At 32.6% G+C, this 25174-nt stretch overlaps 1 protein-coding gene across 1 annotated transcript; it reads right to left on the reverse strand.

The window, feature by feature from the left end:
- Positions 1-14055: 14055 nt before the first annotated feature.
- LOC107445125 (sulfotransferase ssu-1) lies at positions 14056-23999 on the reverse strand. Its single transcript, XM_043055257.3, has 3 exons — positions 23153-23999; positions 19140-19404; positions 14056-14671 (listed from the first exon to the last, which is right to left on the reverse strand). The coding sequence occupies exons 1-3, from the start codon at positions 23433-23435 to the stop codon at positions 14209-14211; spliced, it is 1011 nt and encodes a 336-aa protein (XP_042911191.1). The 5' UTR covers positions 23436-23999; the 3' UTR covers positions 14056-14208.
- Between the last annotated feature and the right edge of the window lie 1175 nt (positions 24000-25174).

Raw genomic sequence — 25174 nt, forward strand, 5'->3', positions numbered from 1 at the left:
TGTTATGTAGTACAAATTAAGTCTCTTAATGACTAATTCAGTACTTTTAACTGAAAAGAAAAAAAGCTGTCATTTTGTTTAATTATAGCTTGTGTGTCCAACAATTAGATCAATCGATCATTAGCCGAATGTTATAACATTTAATATTAAATAAACTTGCATAGAACAGTGTATCTAACCCGTCATTGATTTCCTTCGTGCCCAATTCATAGTTATGGAACGTAAATGTCAATATCAGTATATATAACATTTCTGAAAAACTTGCAATTGTATCGCTCAGCTTTGCATTAAACGTATCTTGAATTTATACATGGCCTTATCCAAACAATGTGGATTTCCTAAACAAAATTTTAAATTTTTGCAATACAGCATTTGCAGTTACATATATAGTTTAACTTTTATACTTACTCGGGAAGTATGAAAGTAAAGACATACGCATTTAATCATTTCCATCTAGTGAACTCACCGAATTTCCTGAACCTCCCAAGTCCGGCTCCCCAGTCAAACGACCCAGCTAGGCCACCACCGTGGCGTTAATCTAAAATCCAAAAAATGCATAACTTTTTGCCATGACAACTGGCCCAAAAGTGCACATCCAATTAATTATTTTACAACGAAGTCTAAAACAAAATAGTAGATATCACAAATCAATGCTCCAACAGAACGAGTGTTTTATAATACGACCATCGACCTCATTTATGTTGCCTCAACAACACTGTCTTATAATGGGCTTCACAAAAATTTTCCAAACACTCCGTTGTCTTATAGTGGGCTAAAATCACATATCATAGTAACAATTGCAAATAGTTCCACTAAGTACAGTTGTCTTCGTCATATGGCAGACATCGGATCTGAGGTAATGAAATACTAATTACATAGCAAACAGAGTTTAAAATAATAGAAAAAAATTTGATATCAGATAAGAAAACAGATCATAAATTGGATAATTAATAATAAAATTTTAGGATTCCCAAGTCAAAATTCATGCTAGTATCAGCAACCGTAACAGGCTCGTTTCTTGCTATACCTTGCTATGTCAGCAAGGTATTCAAGCTATTATATACTGCGCATTGCTAACTAGCATCAAATTCTGCATGTCGAGTTACCATAGCAATAGCACGATAAATTATATACAAGTATCTTATCAAAACTTAACTCCGTCCAACCCCCGTCAAGTAGCATCCGGGTACATACAAGTATCTTATGCTAATTTGCTGTTAACGCTTCTTCCAAGGCATGGAGACTCATTAACGTGCTATTGTATGCTTTTTAATGCTTGCCACCGTAATATGTTTTGTAAGCAGCTTAGGCGGATATAGCATAACGCTCTATGCGTCAGTATGAATTGCTAATTTTTTGGACACGATTTTCCAAACATGAGTGGATAGGTACTTTAATGAATAATTGCATCGTGTTAATACTTCTTAATTTAATAGGCTATGAAGACATTTTAAATAGGAACGGCATAATGTGCTAGTAAGAGGTCCTTACGTGCTACAAATAACTTGATTGCGAATAATATTAGATTTAATGTAATATTAGATTATATTCAATCTAACATTTCGACTTCTAAACTTTTTGTCCATTTCATTACTTAAAGACTGGGACGACCTTTTTGGGAAGGAGCACCTTATATTATTAATAAATAAAGATTTATTTGTGAAAGAAAACAGTAAGTTCTTCATGAAATATCCTTTCTCGTCAATGCAATTTTATACCAGAAAAGTTGGTGTTTTCTTTACTAGAGAGCGCTGCATTTTCTCTTTACCACCTATATTTCAGAGTTATTATCCGCTGTATTTTGAGACTATTTAGCTCAACTTGTTTGGTGCAACAACAGGTGTTTGAGAAGTAATAAAACTTTAAAAATTAGAATAAAATCTAAGCTTTAAAAACACTGATTACCTTATCAACAATATACAAATTTCGAAACTTAAAACTAAATAAAAATTTGAAAAATGTACTTTTTCTAGCTATACTCTACCTAAATACTAACTTTTACGTATGTGAGAACACAAGAAAAACAAATATTAATAATTAAGTCAATCAAAGCCAAATCGGCATTTCCAATCGGAAACTTAAAACTAAATAAAAATTTGAAAAATGTACTTTTTCTAGCTATACTCTACCTAAATACTAACTTTTACGTATGTGAGAACACAAGAAAAACAAATATTAATAATTAAGTCAATCAAAGCCAAATCGGCATTTCCAAAAAAGCGAGTTCTTTTTAAATATTTTTTTTTTATTGGAAGCAAATTTATCTGTTTGGAAATATCCTCTCCACACAATCAGCTGCAGTAACTGAAACTCGTGCAGGTAAGGTGATGTGGATATGGAATCTATAGTTTATTGAAAATTAATTCGAATCACGAACTATAGACTTTTAAAAAAATTTTAAACTATTGAATTGCAACTTTAAGTTCTTCACGTTTGGTTAGGATGTCATATTATATTGGTTTTGATGTAATCGACAGCTACTAGAATGAACGTCTTAGTCGTTTCAAAGGTATTTATAATTTAATAGCTTTTTTTTTATTTTTATAAAACTAAATAAGTTTAGTAATTTATAGCTACATGAAATATAAATAAGTTCGGGTACCCGGAAGTCGTCGAAAATTTTGATCTTTTGGTGATGCTTCTGTATAATGCATCCGGTTTGCACCGAAAACCGAGCAGAAAAGTATCCTTAGCTGGTTCCGCTCCCTGCTGGCACCGACCACAAATCTGTCAAAAGGGATCGTGTACACAATATGCGAAAAATTCGCCTAAGCAAAAGTAGAGATGCGATTGTAAACCTGATTGGTGGAATGTATTTCGGCAGTTAGTGTCTCGTTCTCATCTCCGAATTTATTGCTTTTGTATTTTTTTAAATTCAGTTTGAATGAACTTTAAATATTCTCAGTGGTCGTACAGAGACTTGGGGTTAGAATGCTTTTGCCATAGGTCTAACAGTGGAACTTTCTCGTGGCTTTCCTCTTCATGCTATGCAAAGACGAGTTTTTAAAAAAAAGTTGTCAAAAACCAGAGGAAATTGGCAATAAGAAAGGCAAGTTAGTCCCAATGCTTGATCTAGAAGTTCACTTGTCTTCGTGGCTGGATTCAAAATCAGAAGACTGCAGAGTTGAACATTGACAGTAATAAACACAAAAATGGGTGGGTCTTTAACACCTCTCATAATGCAAAATAAAACAATAATGATATCTAAGAACATTTTGAAAGTCAAATCGGGGTTCTTCCTTTTTCGGAAAATTTTAATCTACGATAAAAAAAAAAGACAAAAAAACAGGAGCTTATTTTTAAGATATTGAAGGGGACTCCACTCAACCACCCCCCGGGGAGGGAGGAGATTTAAATGATAAGCTCTGTAATTGAATTCCTCATTTGATATGATATTACGAGTGTATTTTTCGATTTTTGTGTCGATGTATTCTCGCGGTATTTGACCGTTTCCATACCTTTTTTTTTTTTTTTATCTTGTCTTTAATCGACTAACCCAAACCATTTTTATATTAAATTAACTATTAAATAAACAATGTAAAAAAACAATTATGCACATTGTTGCTAACACGACAAAATTTATTCTTACATAAAATATCGAAACAAGCTGTAACATTTTTCGTATGCTTTAACAATGTAAACTTTTACTTTAACAATATGCCATAAGCAATTGTTACTTCGATTGATTAAATGCTTTGTCATTTCTTCTCAAAAAAATTCTTGACTGAAGGCAACATTGAAGTTCGCATGAAAATTGTAAGTAGTATTATTTTAATGATATTTTTATTTATTTTCGTTTTCCTTTTTTGTAAATTAAGCGTCTTTTCTTCACAGCTTATTAATAAAAGTCATTTAATAGAATAAAGAAAACTTAACCTCTACGGCCTTGGTGTCCCAGTATTAGAACACATTTTTAAATTGCACTATATTCCTTACTTGAAAGATTTTTTCTTTAATTTATTTCGCAGTGCAAATTAAGACTCTTCATAATCAATTAAGTGCTTTTAGCTGAAAAAAGTTCTCATTTTGCTTAATTATAGCCAGTATGTCCTATAATTAGTTCACTTATAAATTAGTTGGATCACGGGCCGAAAGTTATAATATTTCATATTAAAAAAAAACTTATATATAAGGCAATTGAACTAACCAGTCATTGATTTTTATATACCCAATTCCTAGTTACGGGCTAGTAGGGTCGATATCATTATACATAACATTTCTGAAAAACGTGCAGTTCTATCGCTCAGTATTTCATTAAATGTATCCTGCATTTTTGCATGGCTTTGACCAAACAACATTGATTTAAAAAGAAATAAAATTAAATAAGAAATGCAAATTTTTACAATACAGTATTTGCAGTTACTGATATAAATTGACTAGTTTTATTCGTACCATGAAAACAGAATTGGAAATAAGTACTTAATAAGTACCTCTTAAAAATGATTAAAAAGTAGTCAAATGAACCCACCAAATTTTTTGACGGAGGGAATCTATGTCCGATATCCAGGCTAAATGATCCATCCTATCACCTGTGTTCTATCCCCTGAGTCGCTTGATTAAAATAAAAAAAAGCAAAAATAGGGTTTTCACAAATGAAATAGGCTCAAAATTTCAAATCTTATTAATTATCTTACAACAAACTCTTTAGCAAAAAAGTAGGTGTCACAAATTAATGTTCCAGCATAAAAAGAGTGTTTTATAATGGGATCATTTTCATATTTCCCCAACAACTCTGTTGTATAGTGGGCATGATTAAAATTTCCCAAACACTCCATCGTTTTATATTGAATCAAGATCACATATCAATATCATAGTCGATTTAAATGACATGTCACAAATAGTTACACGAAGTACAGTTATCTTCAAAATATGGCAGACATCGGGTAATCAAGTGACCAGGTAATGAAGTTTAAATTGCATAGTAAACAGAGTTTAAAATAATAGAATAAAAATTTAAAATCAGATAACATAACAGATCATAAATTGGGTAATTATTAATAATAATAAAATTTAAGGATTCCCAAGTCAAAAGTGTCGTGCTAGAAATAGCAATAGTAACAACAGGAATGAGCTAGTTTCTGCTATGTATTGTTATGACTACAATCTTATGTCTGCAAGATTATATGCTTCACAATGCTAACCTGCATGAAGTGCTAAAAAGCTTGTCTATATAGCATAAGCATGATAAGCTATATACGAGCATCTTATGCTTATTTTCTGTTTAAGCTTTAACCAAATAGAGAAGTAGACACATTAACGAATTATTATATGCTTGATAAATAAGCTATGAAAATTGTTTTGGTATGAACAGCCAGCATGATGCGCAATAATTTAATTACTGCTAATACAAGAACTAATGAAATATTCAATAACATTACATAAAATATTATATTCAATAATACATAATATTACATAAAATATTATTATAATCAATAATACATAATATTGCATTCAGTACTACATAATATTATATTCAATAATACATAATATTACATAAAATATTATTATAATCAATAATACATAATATTGCATTCAATACTACATAATATTATATTCAATAATACATAATATTATATTCAATAATACATAATATCAAATTCAATAATGTTATTCAGAATATTAAATAATATTCTATCCAACAATTTGACTTTTAAAATTATCCTCCATTTGATTACTTAACAATTGGGACCACTCTTTCAGAGAAGGAGCCCCTCATAGTATTAAGCCAAATTTGAACTGAAAAAAGATTGAATTTTTTTCTAACTATAGCAACCATATTGCCTTTTTAAACAATCTCTCTATAAGCATCTAAAACAATTGTAAGCTTCAAACATATCAGAATAACTCAATATTACTAATAAGCTATGAAATGGAGCAGATTTGAACTCAGAAATTATATTATTTATTTTATTGGAAGCAAAATTATTTGTTTGAAAATATCGCCTTTCAAAATAAGCTGCAGACAGCAGCTGGTCGGAAAAAACCACACGAATGAAACATTTTAGAATTTTAAAATACTAAGAAGAAAAAAATAGCAGCCGAGCTTTATGTAACGATGAACTAAACACATTCTTTAATTTATTTTTGGAATTTTAGCTCCATAGATGAAACCAATTTCGTTTCCATGACAAAATGGGGTAAAGAAAAGGAGCCAGGACGAGGATAATGTCGCAGTCACAAGTAGCAAGTCAACTGTTCAATGGGGAATCCATCGAAGTAGGCGTTTTCAAATCGAAGGGAAAGTTTCTGTCAAGGGAGGATGAGGTGGAGGGTTGAGGTAGAGGGTTGAGGTAGAGGTGGTGGATGCTCAGCTCAAACTTTACGTAGCCTCGCGATGATTGCGGTTGAAGCTCGGTCTGTAACTGTAAGTTACGGTGACTGTAGCACCCGGAGAAGAAGCTCGGCTTGTACGCTGCACCGCTGTAGCGTCTGTGGGGGAGGGGATGAATGCTAAGCTCAAATGTTGCGTAGCCTCGCATTGATTGCTTGCTCTTTGCTCAGCCTGTTGAAGTCTTTGCGAGACTGCGTAATGCTTGAGTCGAGCATCCACCACCTCTACCACGGGTGTTACAGAATTGTATCGTACAAGCCGATCATCAACTCCGGGCTCCACAGCCGCCTTCACTTACAGTTACAGGCCGAGCTTCAACTGTAGTCGATACGAGGCTACGCTGGCTGTTACTTCCATAGCTGAAGCTTGACTTTTACGTTGCAATGCGGTAGCATCCGTGGGGGGTGTATGCTAAGCTAAACGTTACGTAGTCTCGCATCGATTGCGGTTGAAGCCTGGTCTGTAACTGTAAGTAACGGTGACAGTAGCGCCCGGAGAAGAAGCTCGGCTTCTACGCTGCAACGCTGTAGCGTCTGTGGGGGAGAGGGTGAATGCTAAGCTCAAACGTTGCGTAGCCTCGCATTGATTGCTTGCTGTTTGCTCAGCCTGTTGAAGTCTTTGCGAGGCTACGTGATGCTTGAGTCGAGCATCCACCACCTCTACCACGGGTGTTACAGAATTGTAACGTACTAGCCGATCATCAACTCCGGGCTCCACAGCCCCCTTCCCTTACAGTTACAGGCCGAGCTTCAACTGTAGTCGATACGAGGCTACGCTGGCTGTTGCTTCCATAGCTGAAGCTTGGCTTTTACGTTGCAATGCTGTAGCATCCGTGGGGGGTGTATGCTCAGCTAAACGTTACGTGGTCTCGCATCGATTGCGGTTGATGCCTGGTCTATAACTGTAAGTTACGGTGACTGTAGCGCCCGGAGAAGAAGCTCGGCTTGCACGTTGCAACGCTGTTGCGTCTGTGGGGGAGGGGGTGAATGCTAAGCTCAAACGTTGCGTAGCCTCGCATTGATTGCTTGCTGTTTGCTCAGCCTGTTGAAGTCTTCGCGAGGCTCCGTAATGCTTGAGTCGAGCATCCACCACCTCTACCACGGGTGTTACAGAATTGTAACGTACAAGCCGATCATCAACTCCGGACTCCACAGCCCCCTTCACTTACAGGTTGCAGGCCGAGCTTCAACTGAAGTCGATACGAGGCTACGCTGGCTGTTGCTTCCATAGCTGAAGCTTGTCTTTTACGTTGCAATGCGGTAGCATCCGTGGGGGGGTGTATGCTAAGCTAAACGTTACGTAGTCTCGCATCGATTGCGGTTGAAGCCTGGTCTGTAACTGTAAGTTACGGTGACTGTAGCGCCCGGAGAAGAAGCTCGGCTTGTACGCTGCAACGCTGTAGCGTCTGTGGGGGAGGGGGTCAATGCTAAGCTCAAACGTTCCGTAGCCTCGCATTGATTGCTTGCTGTTTGCTCAGCCTGTTGAAGTCTTTGCGAGGCTACGTGATGCTTGAGTCGAGCATCCACCACCTCTACCACGGGTGTTACAGAATTGTAACGTACTAGCCGATCATCAACTCCGGGCTCCACAGCCCCCTTCCCTTACAGTTACAGGCCGAGCTTCAACTGTAGTCGATACGAGGCTACGCTGGCTGTTGCTTCCATAGCTGAAGCTTGGCTTTTACGTTGCAATGCTGTAGCATCCGTGGGGGAAGGGTGTATGCTAAGCTAAACGTTACGTAGTCTCGCATCGATTGCGGTTGAAGCCTGGTCTGTAACTGTAAGTTACGGTGACTGTAGCGCCCGGAGAAGAAGCTCGGCTTGTACGCTGCAACGCTGTAGCGTCTGTGGGGGAGGGGGTCAATGCTAAGCTCAAACGTTCCGTAGCCTCGCATTGATTGCTTGCTGTTTGCTCAGCCTGTTGAAGTCTTTGCGAGGCTACGTGATGCTTGAGTCGAGCATCCACCACCTCTACCACGGGTGTTACAGAATTGTAACGTACGAGCCGATCATCAACTCTGGGATCCACAGCCCCCTTCACTTACAGTTTGCAGGCCGAGCTTCAACTGTAGTCGATACGAGGCTACGCTGGCTGTTGCTTCCATAGCTGAAGCTTGGCTTTTACGTTGCAATGCGGTAGCATCCGTGGGGGAGGGGTGTATGCTAAGCTAAACGTTACGTTGTCTCGCATCGATTGCGGTTGAAGCCTGGTCTGTAACTGTAAGTTACGGTGACTGTAGCGCCCGGAGAAGAAGCTCGGCTTGCACGTTGCTACGCTGTTGCGTCTGTGGGGGAGGGGGTGAATGCTAAGCTTTAACGTTGCGTAGCCTCGCATTGATTGCTTGCTGTTTGCTCATCTTGTTGAAGTCTTTGCGAGGCTACGTAATGCTTGAGTCGAGCATCCACCACCTCTACCACGGGTGTTACAGAATTGTAACGTACAAGCCGATCATCAACTCCAGGCTCCACAGCCGGGCTCCACAGGTGACGAACCTAAAGGGGTTGAGGAACTTCAAGTGTTGAATGAAGTCCAAGTGCCTTGTGATGAAACAGAACTGTTGAATATGCCTCAAGTGTTGGTTGAATCAATAGTCTTTGATATGCCTCAAGTGTTGGTTGAATCTCAAGAGCCCCAAGGCGTGTGTTTTAACGTGGATTTTTCACTCATTGCACCCAAGGAGGATCAAGAATGGGATACATCTGATACTTTTTACGCAATTTTTCGGAATCTTTGAAAGCATTGGATTTACGAGTAGTTGTGAAACACTGTAGGAAAAGACAGTATCCATTTAATCCAGAAACACCATTGGATTTATCAGCAAAAAACAAACAAACAAACAAAGGGAACGCATATGTAATGTAAATATTGTATAGTATTGATGGTATTATATTGTATTGTAAATTTGAATGCATTGTATTATAATATAAGTAAATAAAACCCTCTGGGGTTATTTTTTTCACAACTGTTTGTTATTCTTTAAGATTTCATTTCTTGTGACATGGCCAAACAGAATGTCATAACACTTTGTGGACAATCAGAATGCCGCACGCCTTAACACTTCCTCCTTTTTCGCGTACAAAAGGGGATTCAGAGCCAATCCATTTCATATTCCCCATGAGGAGTTTTTTATTAAAATCTACTGAGATTTTTTTTCCCTTCAAGATCGCAGAAATACAATAGCGATAGCTGTGTGAAACATAAGGTTTATTTTATAACAGTCGTTGAACAGCAGACCCAATTTTATTGGTTTATGATCATATATGGCAACGTTACTTTTAAAAAGTAACGAGTAAAAGTACAAGTATTTTTAAAAAAAGTAATGAGTAAAAAGTTCCTATTTTAAAAAGTAACGAGTAAAGAGTACAAGCAAAAGTACAAGTACTAAACAAGAAAAGTAACGATTTAAAAGTGCATTTCTGCGAAATCAAAGATTCAAAGTAACCTATAATTTTATTGAATATTATTCTTATGCTCTTTAATGTTTTTGCAAAATTGTTATTATTTATTTAATTATTTTTAATTTTGAAAGCTGTGGACATTAATTTATTTTTAAATTCGGACGAATATTATAATATAATTTTATAATATAATCATATAGTATAATTTTAAAATCAAATATAATTTTAATATAAATTTTTTTTGGATTTGCACGAAAAAGAAATTTTATCTATTGATTTTAATTTTTAGTTTATTATTTTTATTTATTCAAATTACCATTGATTTAAAATTGTTTTACTCTATAGAAACGCGTTTTAAAAGCACAAACATAAACAAAGCAAATACGGGGTTTCATATAGCTTTGTGATCTTGAGCTAGTAAAAATAATTGCATGTGCAGTATAAGTTGAAACAGAATAGTCTACAATTTTATTTGTAACAATGGCTAATGCTGAAGTCATGCGAGAAAATCATTTTCCGAACATTTCTGCCTAACGGAATAATTAAAATTTGTTAACGAATTTTAGTATCAGCGGCTAAATTAATACCTTCGAGTTTTCAAGAGTTAAAATAGTAATTATAATAGTTTTCAATAGCACAAATAGTTCTGAAGTTCTTAGAGATTTGACTGGGCTTTGTTTGACAAGGTCGGGCATAAACATAATTTTAGTCAAAAATGTACTAGGTAAAAAAGTATTTAGTAAAAAATGCATTAAGACAAAAATGTATTATTAGTGAGTTCAAACGAAAATTGAAAAACGTAATAACAAAATCCAACATTTTTTATTTAAAATGCATTAAATAAATGCATAAAACTCGAAAATGAATGAAAATGACTTGCTAATTAATATTTTTATTCTTTTTGCAAAATAATTGCATTTCGAAAGTGGTGTCACTGAGTCTGCTGCGAGAATTTCTCAGAACGTGCTTAGCCACGCTGAATAAGCGCTCCACGTGAGCACTAGAAGGTACTGTAGTATTATATTTCACATATAATTTTTTTGCGATTGGATATCGATTCAAAATTGATATGTTTTCCGTTTCGACATTTGAGCTCATGTATGTCACAAATTCTTCTGTCGCTGGTGATTGGCAGCTTTAGAAAATTAAGATTCCCTGGGGTTTTTTTCTGTTACTTTATTAGTTATAGCAGGGTGTTCAGCTTGGACAATTCTTTCCAATTTTTTTTGTAGCCTCCTCCCTAGCTTTTCTTCCGACCAATTAAATTTGATGCAAGGTACCAGACCTGCAGCAAACAATAAATCGTACTGTGATTTCACATCGCGAAACCTTTCGCAGTGAGCCGTCAAAAGAGCCGTCTTTTCCCTTTCAGGAGTGACAATTTTCAAAGGTCAAGGTATTTAAACACGAAGTTAGCAGTGAATACTTATATATTGCACATTAATTTTATAAATTAAAAAAAACATAAGCATTTATTTTTAATTTAATCTTTTTTTTTTTAGAAAGCTTACCGAGTTTTAGAAAAAAGTAACGATTTCATTCGACATTTCCGTTACATATACTTGTACTTTTTCCCTGAAAAAGTAACGAAAGTACAAGTAAAAGTACTAAATTTAAAAAGTAACGAAGTACAAGTAAAAGTACGTACTTATTACTTGTACCGGCGGTACAAGTAACGAAAGTAAAAGTACTGCCATATATGCATGTGAATGAATATACGATTTGGACGAATTTGAATTCCTAACTTTCAAAATATGGAAATGAGTCTTAATCTAGAAAATACAGTACTGGAAAATATAGTATTAATAGTTTAGGCAAGAAATCGATTGAAAGCTATGATCCCTTTATAATAATTTCCTTTTTTTCTTATTTAAATATTTCAAGAACTTTTTGAGAAAAAAAGCGAAAAAGTTTTTATCGCAATTAGGAAATTTGTTCATCTATACAAAAAAAGGCAAAAAATTCACAGTAACATATTGTTTTAATAATTCTCGACAGAAAAAATTTGCAATTACAAGATGTAGTACAGCGCGCAAAATAAAATACGGACCATGCTAAATAACTTTTGATTTGTTGATAGGATCTTCAATGGTTCGAGGGAGTAAGATTAAATATACTAATTAATTAGTGCAGACGATATTTTAAATTACGAAATCAGGCACAAAAGCGTGCTTCTCTAAATAAGCATTCCCATTAGATTAGATTTTGATCCCCAAAATATCGAGGCTAGCCGCTATCTGGGAAATATGATCCCAATAAGTCAATATGGTCAAGGGAATGGGCCTTGGTTTGAACCTAATAGTCTTAATTTTACGTATTTCGCCAGATCTTGAGAAAATTTTTTGTACACAACCGTAAAATTTGTTTAAAGATAATTCCATGCAAAATATAACTTTTAGTAAATATTTATTACTTTTTATTATTTTATTTAATAGCAGTAAAAAAATTTAAATGGTAAAGCATATTATTTTTACACCATTTTAAATGGCGAAATTCAAACTTTGAACGAAATCGGTTGAATAGTTTCTGTGAAATCTATTTTGAAAAAGCTGTGTTTTAAAAATTCATTTTCTTAGGAACAATTCGATCAATTTCACTCAAATTTTGTATTTGTCATGTCATTATATTGTTTAAAGTGGTGCAAGAAATTGTATAGCTTACAGTTCAAAATATTTTCTAACTATTATTACAAAAAATGATAGATATTTATTAAAAGTTATTTTTTGCATGCAATTATCTCTAAATAAAGAAAATATTTCGAGAAATAGCGGAATACGCTAAAAGTAAAATTAACATTTAGAGGTCTAAACTTTAGACGGCTTTTTTTTTTTTTTTTTTATCAAACTGCCACATGCGGCTACCCCCTATATGTTAGAGATCAGAAATCCAAATCCGCTGATAAAATGAAAGTTTTTTCAGTGGAAGAACGTTTTTGTGTCTGATTTCGTAATTTGAATTTGTCTGTGCAAATTAATTTCCATATTTGAGATTATCCTAACCAGTCATTAAGAATGAGTCCTAGAACGTGAAGATCCGTTCATTAGATAAAATTTATTAAGGATGGTATGTTTCTTATTTTGCATACTGCACAAATTTTAAAGTATATAGGAGAGAGGGGGCTAGTGTGAATATGAAGCTAGATTAGACATGTGAAATATTTATGTTATTTATCACTCAAAAACTGCCAGTCAATTTTGAGAGAATGGCAAAACTACGTTACGTATTCACAACTAGCTGTAAGACAAAGCTATAGATGTGCTAAATAGCAATTTAAAAAAAAGATTTTTATGATAGAAAAGTAATTTAGTATTATTTGCTTTAACTGCAACTTTAAATTACTTTATTTATAATTTTTAACTATTGGATATACTATGCTATATAATGAATATGTATATTAATCAATGTTTTTTAAGTCTCATTTGATTTGCATTCTTTTAACTAGACAATAATGAATTTAAATGAACTAATGACTCCACTGGGCTAGATGGGGCATAGGTATGGTGGATACTGTGAGTGTGTAAAGATTAGCCGAATCTCTTAGTGGTAGCAAATTTACGTTAAAGTTAGCAGAAATTTCCTCGTTAAAGGCTGGCGATTAAATTTCAAAGTGGCTGGATCACGCCATTGGTCGAAAATAACATCACTGCTTGTGGGAAACGGGATGGTATGTTTTGTCCAGCGTTGACGTTATTTTGAGAAATTGCCTAAAATTTTGTCTTGAAAACTCAAACAGTCAAAGTTATGAAAATAAAACTTAATACTGAGATTACGTATACATTTTCAGAAATTAAATAAGCCCAGAACACCTGAAAGCGAAATCTGTTGATGAAATTAAGTCTGGCCATCTCCCTTTCCACACTTAGTGATGTAATTTTCGATCAAGAGCGTGATCCGGCCACTTTTAAATTTAATCGCTCGTCTACGGGCGAATTAAAATGCAAAAAGTAGCGACTAATAAAGTTTAATATTTTTTTAAAATAGACTAAAATTAGCTACTTTTTCTAGAATATTTACTTCAGTTTCATGATTGCTCTTTCACTTAATTATTCAGTTTTCGGCTATTTATTGCTAATGCAAAATTATAAGATTTCATAATTTTTTTAGCAATCTATATATCCATACACATTAGATTTTTGCTCTGAAAGATAGATAAATAGATATGCTGATAATATTTAAAGCTGCAATTAGTCCAGTAATTGTTTCAAGCATGATTTTCAAACACTCATGCTAAATCTTTGCATAATACTCTATTTCAATAAAATAATCATTTTAATTTTACTTTCAATTTTAAATGTGTTGATTACTCTTCGTATTTAAAAGCAAATATTTATGGTCTGAAATACCATCAGAGCGTATCTTTATTTCACGCTAGAGAAAAACTACACTACATAAAATAAGCATAATATACATTTGAAACAATAAATAAATAGAAATGAAATTTAAAAAAAATGCTGAATGAATCGAAAGAGAACATTCCTATCACATATAATCTTTCCACAAGTTTTGAAAGTCTGTTCCTTCAGTTCGTTCTGCAAACTTCTCTTCCAATCTGCGATTTTGATCCTTCGTCAGATAATTTCTCCAATCACCAACAATACCTTTCCTGACAAACTGTGTCACATTCGATCCTCCATTCTTACCTTCAACCGCCGCTTTTAAATTATCCTTCTGTTTTACTAAGAATTCTTTCAATGCATCTGGCATCGGTGCTTCTTTTAATTCATCTGGTGAAATCTGGGCGATATCTTTAAAGCTCTTGGCCATGGATTCCTTCATTTCTTTTAAACTACTGTACTTCTTAATATTCTCTAGGATTTCCGAATCGCTTCTAATGGGTTCGGCATATTTTTCATCATCGATGAAAGTCGCCATCTTTAAAATAGCGGCATCTAGGTCTTCTTTAAGCTCTTCATAAGTGAAGAACAATACATTTGGCTCGTTTCTGAAAGAAAAAAAAACAATGTTGATGTTATGTGAATGATAATGTTGAGGAAAAGAGAAAATATGAAGCATATTTTGGATTAATTTTGTTTTGGATCCCTAGAGCGACACTGACAAGGCATTGGCGTCGTTCTGGTGCTCATTTTTAATGATGATCCAAAGATCAAGTTCGGAGGACAGATATTTGTATTTGTTCTGTACCTCATACCCTAACAATCAGTGGATATTTCCAACTCAGCAATAGCCAGGGACAATACATTAAAATTAGTTTCTAACTACAAAAACATAATTGGAAAGTAGTATTCAATGGGACAACCCAGATTTTAGTTTGAGTACAATGATTGACGATGACAAGCCGTATGGATAAATGCTAAATGATTGAAATTATTGATACCCGACTTTTGCACCAAGCTCCTTGAACACCCAACTCTGCATGACTTTGTCTGAAATCGCAAGGAACATAATTTTATAGAGGATTATTAAACCACTACTATACGTTTGAACATCAAGCAGGTGCTACGAGGGGAATCTAACCAACACCTCCTAGAAAAGAGTAGGCCTCTGCACGGGTTACCATAAATATCCTTTAGTAGTCCAAACGTAATGACATATTTCGTATTTTCAACCACTGCGCAGCTTAGTACCCCGATCGTAATGACATCTTTCTTATTTTTCATCAACTGCGCAGTTAACTTCGCCACATCGGACTACTAATTTGATCCGTGCTGAGGCCTTCATTATTCTAGGAGGTGTTGATCTAACACAAGCCCAGGCCTTCAAATGATAAGAAGAGGAAAGGCTCAATCTGGAAAAGCCAGGTCCAGCCAGGCCTTTCCAGCTTGAGCAGCAGCGTCTAGAAGAACTCCTTTAAGGAAAAATTTAAAAATATCTAAAAATATTTAAAAGTATCTAAAGTTTAGGGACGAATATTTTGTATGAGCAATATTTATACAAGACACTAAATTTCTTTTATTAGAAAAAAGTTCATCTATAAAAGATCTCTAATCAATTGCGCTTCAGTTCCCTTAGGATTGTGATTTCAAATGGTTTAATATCTAATTTTTGATATGTTAGTTACTGAAAGAATGAAATATCCTAGAAAGCATTATAGCGAATATTTATATCTAACAGCAAAAACAAATGCAGTTAACATTAACGGAAATATCTCTTTAAAATTAATTTTGGGAATACATTTTGTGAGCAAGTAAAATTACAACTGCTCATTCATTTTTAATAAGTAATTTCACATAAGATAATTTTACATAAGAGCATTTTTTTATGTTTATTTATTATTTTTTATTAATTTAATAACGGACGAAAATTTTGGAATTTGAAAGTATCTAATATATTATTTAATTTAAAACAATGCAATTTTATCTGATAAAATCCAATCCGAAATTTAAATTAAATTAATTAAATATTTCTTGCAGAGAAAAAATTAGAAAGTTTGACTATTTTTAAAAATTTCATTTCTTAGAAAACTTTTGGTTGACTATACCAAATTTTTATTTTATTTTGTCATTTAAAATTACTTCGTTTAAATTGAAATAATAATTTATGTACCTTGTACATACATAATTAAAAAATAATAATTTTTATTATCGATTGCTCTTGAATGAAATAATAAAAAATAATAAGCAATATTTAATATTTCGCATAAAAATATCTTTGAATAAAAAATTACTCGTATGCGATTTTTTTTATTCTCTCAAATAGTGTCGGAAATATGGAAAAATGCACAAAAATGTAGATTAACGTTAAGAGGCCCAAATTTTTAGCTACTCTTCTGCCTAAGGTTTCTATGACGACCAACAAAAGCCAAGGGGGAACTTGTTTTTCGATTTCGGGCAAAAATTTTTTTCTGGATTTAACAAAACTTGTATTTAGTCATGGATAGCTACATTTTGGACTTTTCAGATTGATGACTTTTGGGTTTGCAGGCTTCAGAAATAAAAAAATTGTGTCAATATACACTAAATCGGTAGAACATTTGGCAGTATATTTAGTAGTGCTGATTTCACGTATGTTTTTTGCTTTCGCGCATATATTTCAACCACCCTATTTTATTATCTATTTGAAATTTAATTTTATATTTTATCAATATATTTCCCACTTGTTTTTATGTTATTATTTTAAAATATTTAAATACATTTGTGCTGTGCATTCTGTTTGGTTACTATAAAAGTTTACATAGTGTTCAAGGTAATTTTGAAAAATGATCAAGCTGGTCGTCAAAGGCAGCTAGATATCACTAAATATTGAACTTGTTATTATAATTGTACTTTTTAGGAAGTAAACTTGAAAGTCTTTCCATCCGTTAAGGGTTAAAACGCCACATACACTAATTGCTTAGCATGTTTGAGGACAGCTTCTTGAACCATTAAGTATTCATTTTGATAGTTTTATCATTAGAGCAATTAAGTTTTTTTTTTATGAAATTCGTGTTTTACTTTGAGTACAGTGATTTTTTTTCTCTTTTTAAATCCTCAATATCTAATATATATAATTCTCTTACGTGGCTGCTAAACTTTGGCTGTATATCTTTTCCGCTGGTGGCAACGTTTGCTTTGTTTTGTTTACGTTACTATTTCTCTTACACTGCGAATCGACCAATGATTGCCGCTAAAAATGTCACATGCCAAATCTAGCTGAGGTGGCTCAGCATATATCTTGCTTTTTAAAACGGAAACTGAAATAACCAGAGAGAGGCAATCTCATACTATTAAGCTAGGCAGAAGTGAGTAGTCTTTGTCGATAGATCTCTATTTTAGTATTTTGTCAAAAGCGCTTTTTTTTTTACGAATTTATATATTACGAATTATTATCACGAATTATATCACGAATTATACTATAGCACATTTCTAATAGGTTTAACGAATTACATGTCATTTATTTGAATTCAAATTTATTTTAATGACTTAGTATTTACTAAAAAGATGTAATTTTTAAAAAAGAAAAAGTTTTTATATGGATTTGAATGATTGTTTTGAATTCTTAGAATCTTGTGCATTTGCAATGTACCTAAGTTACAGGGTAACAAAAAAATATAGGGATCATTTTTGAATGTTTATATTTCCAAAATTTATTACATAAATTCAGCGATGCTTCTCAATATGTCGATTTCCGGCATAATAGATTTGTCTACAACGCTTCGGCCAGGATTTTAAAGCCCGCAAAATGATTTCCTGGGGGATTTTCTTCACCTCTTCTCTAATAGCTCTTTGAAGGCCTCTCAATGTAGAAATTCTTCGCTTATTCAGTTTATATTTCAGATGTCCCCATAGGAAATAGTCGCATGGTGCAGCATCAGGACTGTTTGGAATCCATTGTTCCAGTCTCAGGAATTGCACTTGCTGATTTGTTAGGAATTTCTGGGTGACCTTAGATGCATGCGATGGGGCAGAGTCCTGATGGAACACAGCATCACCATTAGGGTACAATCTGCAGTAATCATCCTTAAGAAAGGGCTTTAATATCTTCTGTATATAATACTCAGAATTTATTTTGGCCCCAGGTTTCACAAACCGAGGTTTGGTCACACCGTGGGGGGATATGCCCATCCAAACCATTACGCCTTTGGGATGAGGCACCGTGGTTGATGGTGTCAAGTCTCGTCTGTTCTGCCCGTGACTAAGATATTGAACTTCAGATTTAGCATTGGTATCTGATAGATAGATCCAAGCTTCATCAGTTGTAATGAACTTTCGCCATCTGTCCTTACGGAGAAGCTTGTAGAGGGGTCATGAACGTTGTCTCCTAATCTGCACCGATCTCTCACTTAAATGATGACATTTAGGTTTTTTATGGCATTTTTTCTTCAACTTTTGTTTTAGTTGATAGCTTACAACTTGCTGACTCACGTTAAGAGCTTTAGCCATGCTTGCCTGTGTTGGTGGATCTGGTTTTGATGTCATCTTATCAAGCTTCTGCAAATCTGATTTCTTCAATTTGCTTGGCCGTCCACTTCTTTTTGGTTTTGCATTATTTTGCATCGATCCGAGTTTTGAATTCTTGATGCGACTGATATGGCTGAGTGAAATCGCAGTACCTTTCTTTTTAAAATGGGTTTGTATAATCCTGTGGCTCCAGCGAAGTTCTAAAAATGCTTGTACTTGACCAATTAGCTTCTTGTCAAATTTCTTCAAAGGCATTTTTGTGATTTTATGAAATAGTATTGCAATTGAAAGTCTAATAGCGGAGCTTTAGATCAGTAAGCTATATATGTAAAAAGGTTCTAAAACTTTAGCCACAAAAGTGATCCCTATACTTTTTTGTTACCCTGTAGTAGCGAGCGAAGCAAGCTTGGTTTGCGAAGCAAACCATATTAGATTGCGTAGCAATTTTCGGGGGTTGGTGAGCGTTAGCGAGCAGGGGGCGCAGCCCACTAGTATAAGATATTTTACTAAATGCTTTAGTATAGTAAGAAAATAAAAATAATAAAAATAAAATAAAATTAATGTCACACAAACCTGTGAGGATACCAAGACATAAGGTGGTCGAAATAATCACCATAATCAGTTTTTCCAGAGATGAAGAGCTCAAAAAATTCTTCGAAAGTCCCGTTGAAGTTATGGCCCGGCAAATTCGTCAAATGGTGAAAATATGAAACACAGCAGTCCTTTGGATTTCTTGCGACGCATATATATTTGGCATCTTCAGACCAAGGCGTCAGGTGAAATGGCAGATGCGTTTTGATTGGACCTGGTCTCCGCATCTTTTCAACGAATTCAGCTCCTTTTAGAATATAAAATAATACATTTCAAAACAGAATCTCAAAATAATTCAAAAGTTTTTTTTTTCAAACATTCTTTAATCGTATAAAATTGCGCAGCTTACAAATGTGTGATATCAATTGCAAATTGCGTTATTTTATGCATTGAGTTAAATTGACTCTGACTACAATTACATATAAATACCCTAACATAATTATGTCAGGTTTGCGCATTACCTTATACGGCTCTAAGTGCTTGCTAAATGTAAATCGAATGCCTGCTCACAAAGTCACTTCAATTGGCATTTACTATCACTAAGGAGGTGTCGAGGTGACTCAAGGTATAGAGCGTTCGCCACCCAATGAGTTGACCCAAGTTCGAACCCCAGTAGTGATTGGTTCATACGAATTCTGCTCCCGGCTCGCACCAACCACAGTGCTGACGTAAAATATCCTCAGTGGTTGACGGATCATGAGTTTGATTCCCCTTGCAGTCATGGTAACCGTAAATGGTTTTCGGAGTTTCCATGTAACGCAAATTCAGGTTAGTTACATCAACAAGTCCTCCACGAAAGCTAAGTTTGTTTCAATGTTTGATCCAGGATTTCCCTTGTCTGGTTCTGGGTTGGTTTGAAAATTACAAAAGTACGGAGTTGAGCATTGACAGTTGTAAATTAATAATTGGGTGAACTGTTCAACGACGGTTATAAAACAAAATACCACTAGAAAAATGCGTCTAAGTAGATTTTAAAAGCTATCAGATATGCATAGGAGAGTTTTTAATACTAGGATTTAATAGAGTGACTCAGGTAAGCAGGATTTTTTTTTTAAAAAAAAACTATATCTTAAGAAAGAATATTAAAAAAAGTATTTTTCCCTCCAAAAGTGCATTATACAGTTCTCGTAGCATGACTCATGTTTTCGCATTAAAAAGTCACAAACTATCTCTACTTTTTCTAAAAGTTGACATAGGAAAGTCGGATAAGAAACACTCAGATCCAGCGTTTACATTTCTCGCAGCTTATTTTGAAAACTGCAGAATGCTTGGTGTAGCAAATTTTTCCGATGACATCTTTAAGAAGTAAAGAGTAAATTTGACAAAATGTCGAAAACTGTTTATAATAATCTTTACGAAATTATACGCATAATCTTCATAATAAATAATCTTTAAGAAATTTATATTTTAAAAAGTTTAAATGTGAAACAGAAGATACAACTTAAATTTACGGCAAACGGAAAACATAGTGTTCAAAAATCTCAAAAGCGTTACTTAAATTTCGTGCAACATTATCAAACATAACATGGCGTGCTTTCCAGGAAATCAACTTCGTTTGAAATAAAGAAAGAAAATGAGTTACCATTAGTGTTTCATATTTTTAGAAAATTGATAGCCTTGATACTACCATTAAATTTTAAATTAATACATTGACAACCTGCTAAGATATATTATGACCATTTCTCACTTGATCATCCTAGTAAAGTTCATTTTTTTAATTTCATTTAAACCATCGTAAATTTAAATAAAAATATTTAAAAATGAAACTACATCTAGTTATTCTTCTTTTACATCTTTTTATTTAATTTTTTGCCCAAAAAACATTGATTATAACATCAACATTGCTGAAATACTTAATACTTTTTTTGTAATGTTGACCTCGTTGATAATAAAACAAATACATAATTAGCATTGCATATATGAACACTAGTTGCATTTCACATAAAAATTTTTTTAATTGTATTCGATCGATGTCATTCAATGTTTAGTACAAAACTATGTTTTGTAAAAATTGAAAGATTTGTTTGCAGAACTAGTAAAACTTTATTTCACAAATAAATATATTAAAGTCATCTATTTAAAAAAACATTCTAATAAATTACATTTCCAAAAATATTTATGGAGCTAGACGGTCATCATTTTTTTAAACCGGGTAATGATATTTTTTTCTTTTTGAGTAACATTATGCTGATACGCTAAGTCAGTATTTTGCAGAAAAAAAACGAAAACTGAAAATGAATGAATGGATCATCGTATCTAACATTAATTTTCTCACATCATAAACGACGTATCAAGCACTAAAAAAAATTGTAAGCATTTTAGAATCGCAAACCATTATAAAAATATGTAACTTGCGTAAAATATTTGTCTTCTACATTTCGCGCATTATTAATTTTAAACGAATTAAAACCGTAAAAAAAAATTTGTCTAAACTCTGTGTTTATGAATAAGGTTGAGTAATGAGATAAACCACAGTGGATAGCTTATAAAAATGGTTGCGGCAGATAAATAATAATTTTAATTATTAGTACAATTAAAAAAAATTCTTATTGGGAGAATTCAAAACGTTAAATATTACTTTTCACTACAAATGTTTTGTGTTTTGCTTAAACTAAGTCAGAAACAACTAAACTAAGTCTGTACTCAAAAATAGGAGAAACTTTATAGCCACATTTTTTTCAAAGAACAAAAAACATCAAAAATACGGCCTAACACTATTTAACGCTATTTGTTTCCTACGTTATATTTGATGACAAAAAATATCTATATCAGATCCAAATACTTGCTTTCTAATCTGAATCGTAATTGAAACCGTATTTGCGCTTGTAATGTTAATCAATAAAATATTTTTTTTCTCTGATTATAATGCTTATTTATCTAAAATATTCCGAATAGAAAAAATTAATATCGAAATTAAATTAGTAACGATAGTGACAAAAGATTTCCATCCTATCTCATCAGTTCATATTGATGCTAAGTAATCTTAATTTATTCATATAAATGCCGATTTCCTGGTTTACGAGATGAATCCCTCACAACTCTCAGTTGCTCCTGGAAATGACCTGATTAAATCACATTAGATTAACATAACATTAGATAATCACACTAAGATTAACGAATTTTTTCTATTTATGTTTTTCCCCTTAATTTAATTTTCCATTTTATAATTGGAATCTTTGTGATTTTTTTTTCAATTCTATTTTTTTACATTCATGTGTGAAAAGTTTTGAGAATTGGCATCTATTTTTGAGCGCTTAATCTTTAAAATTTATTAAGTAAATGAAAGTGTTTATGCAGGAGTGCTAAATTTGAACTAAATTTTGAAACGTTACTCGTTTATTTACCCTTTTTTTTAAAAGTATTACGAGAGAGTATAAAACACTTGGAGGTTTAATTGTTGAAATGATGGCAAAATTAATCAAATTTTTAAAGAAGTTTCTGTTTCTTAGTTTTTACCATATCCTAAAATATTTCGCAGAAAGCAGACCAGTTGGTATCCCTGCATGAATAGTTTTGATTTCTATGCAGGCCTGAAAGTGAGACGGGTATGAGAAAAAACTGTAGTAAAATAATTTAAATTATAGCTGGTTTTTACGAAGAAAAAAAAAACTCTTACTAATCTTAAATATAAACTATTCAACGCAATCATAGATATTTTTCTCTTCCCGAAAAATAGCTAGAATAAAATAATTATTTTATCATTCTTTTTCTTTTTCTTGTCTTGACATATATAATATTTCAGCCCTGTTACTATTATGAAATGAATGAGTTATGAAATACATTTGAAATACATTATGAACATGAAATACATTTGAAATACATTATGAACATGAAATACATTTGTTGAACAATAATTGAGTAAATAAATTGGAGGGTATCCTTAAAATTCAACAATTGTCAGTCAGATTACAGTAAGTTAAAAACTAAATTAAATGAATATAAGTTAAAACAAATGAAAATTAATAAGTGGAATATGTAATTAAACATCTTTTTACCTGTCATTTCTAAAACAGGAGCTTTTGCAAGAATGTCAGACGACTTCTTTAAAGGCTCACCCTTCTGAAGTAAGAGCAACAGTATCTGTCCCGTCCATGTCGTTCCACATTTTGGATAAGTCGCCAAAAAAATATCATCTGAGCGTGGTTTGTATTTAAGAGCAGAACGGAAATTTTCCGCCGAAAACATACCAGGAATTTGAAATCCGTCAACCTCTTGTGAAAAAGGAACTGCTGACATTTTTCTTGTTCTTACAAAACCATATGCACACGAGCAATTCATTTCGAATAAAAATTGGTTTTCAAATTGAAAGATATTCAAATCTAACTTTATGAAAAGTAAACTAAACGGAGGATTTTATAAATGGTAAATTTTGATACCAATATGAATTTGTTTTAAAGATTCACCAGGCGTCACGGAAATAAGTTTTAACGCAATAAAGGAAAATTATACAATTATATTGCTTTAAAAACTTCTGAGTAAGTGAAATTTTAATAAAAATATTAAGTCTGGTAATTAACAAAGGATTTAACATTAAATAGATTTTAAAAATAAATTTAGAGAAAATTTTATTCTTAAGTTATTAAATTTTAATACAGATTTCACGATGAGTAAAATTTAACAAAATCTTTAGGATTTAGTTAATTTAAGTAAGCAGTATTTTTAAGTACCTTTTTCACAAAAGCTCGTTCATTTAAGACATGCAACCAAAATATGAAGGTCCGCTTAATGCGCTTGAATATTTATCCGGTTGGAATTTCTCGTATCGACCTTTAAATATTGACACATTCATTGTATTTTTAGAAAGTTTGATAAATCTAGGGAGGGACTCCAGATCCCTCCTCCTATTCAATATTTATACAATCAATTTCCTTTAAGTTGTGACTTTGATTCGGTACACATACATCGATGTAAACATAGACTTCGAGTTCTTTATCTAACAGTTTTTTTTCCCAAGACCATTGTTTATTTTTGCTTCTTATTTGTTTATTTACACTAAGAAAACTACATTTATAATTAGCGTTATACCCGAGTTTTATTTTCGAAGAAGTTTGAAAAAAAAAGTGCCTTTTTAACAAGAAATTTAAACGTTAATTTCTTCTCTCTAAAATTAACAGTTAGTTTGAACAATTAGTTTGGAAACAGTTAGTTTGGTGGTTATAAAAGGGTCTTGATATTATGAAGATCAGTATCAATACTTGAATTTTTAAATTATTGTAGTTGTTGTCAGTAATATCAGAGAATATTAATGTTTTTTATACTTTTTTGTTCGCTAGGTTGATATTAAGTTTACTGAATTACAATATAGTGGGCAAAGTTTATCAGAAGTAAAAATAATGAAATAAATAAAAAAAGATGAAGGAAAAAAATTATGAAGATCAGTTTCAATACTTAAATTATTAAATTATTAGTATTGTTATTATTTTTATTAATAATAATAATAAAGATGACTGTTTCTTCAACTTTTTTGTTCGTTTGGCTGAAATGAAGCTCATTGAATTACAATAATAGTAGGCAAAGTTTATCAAAAATAAAAATAATAAAATAAATAAAAAAAGCTGAAAGAAAAAAATTATGGAGATCAGTTTCAATATTTAAATTATTAAATTATTATTATTGTTATTATTTTTATTAATAATAATAATAAAGATGACTGTTTCTTCAACTTTTTTGTTCGGTTGGTTAAAATGAAGCTTATTGAATTACAATAATAGTAGGCAAAGTTCATCAAAAATAAAAATAATAAAATAAATAAAAAAAGCTGAAAGAAAAAGAAATTATGGAGATCAGTTTCAATATTTAAATTATTATTATTGTTATTATTTTGATTATTAATAATAATAATAATAAAGATGACTGTTTCTTCAACTTTTTTGTTCGTTTGGTTGAAATGAAGCTCATTGAATTACAATAATAGTAGGCAAAGTTTATCAAAAATAAAAATAATAAAATAAATAAAAAAAGCTGAAAGAAAAAAAATTATGGAGATCAGTTTCAATATTTAAATTATTAAATTATTA

Source organism: Parasteatoda tepidariorum, chromosome 2 (genome assembly GCF_982258835.1).
Source record: "Parasteatoda tepidariorum strain Cologne lab strain chromosome 2, Ptep-v5.0, whole genome shotgun sequence".
Taxonomy (NCBI): domain Eukaryota; kingdom Metazoa; phylum Arthropoda; class Arachnida; order Araneae; family Theridiidae; genus Parasteatoda; species Parasteatoda tepidariorum.

Coding starts and splice junctions, on each gene's coding strand:
- LOC107445125 (XM_043055257.3), bottom strand. CDS start 23,435: ATGAATTGCTCGTGTGCATATGGTTTTGTAAGAACAAGAAAAATGTCA. Junction 19,405..23,152: donor TCCTGTTTTAGAAATGACAG/GTAAAAAGATGT, acceptor ATATTCTAAAAG/GAGCTGAATTCGTTGAAAAG. Junction 14,672..19,139: donor ATGTCTTGGTATCCTCACAG/GTTTGTGTGACA, acceptor TTTTTCTTTCAG/AAACGAGCCAAATGTATTGT.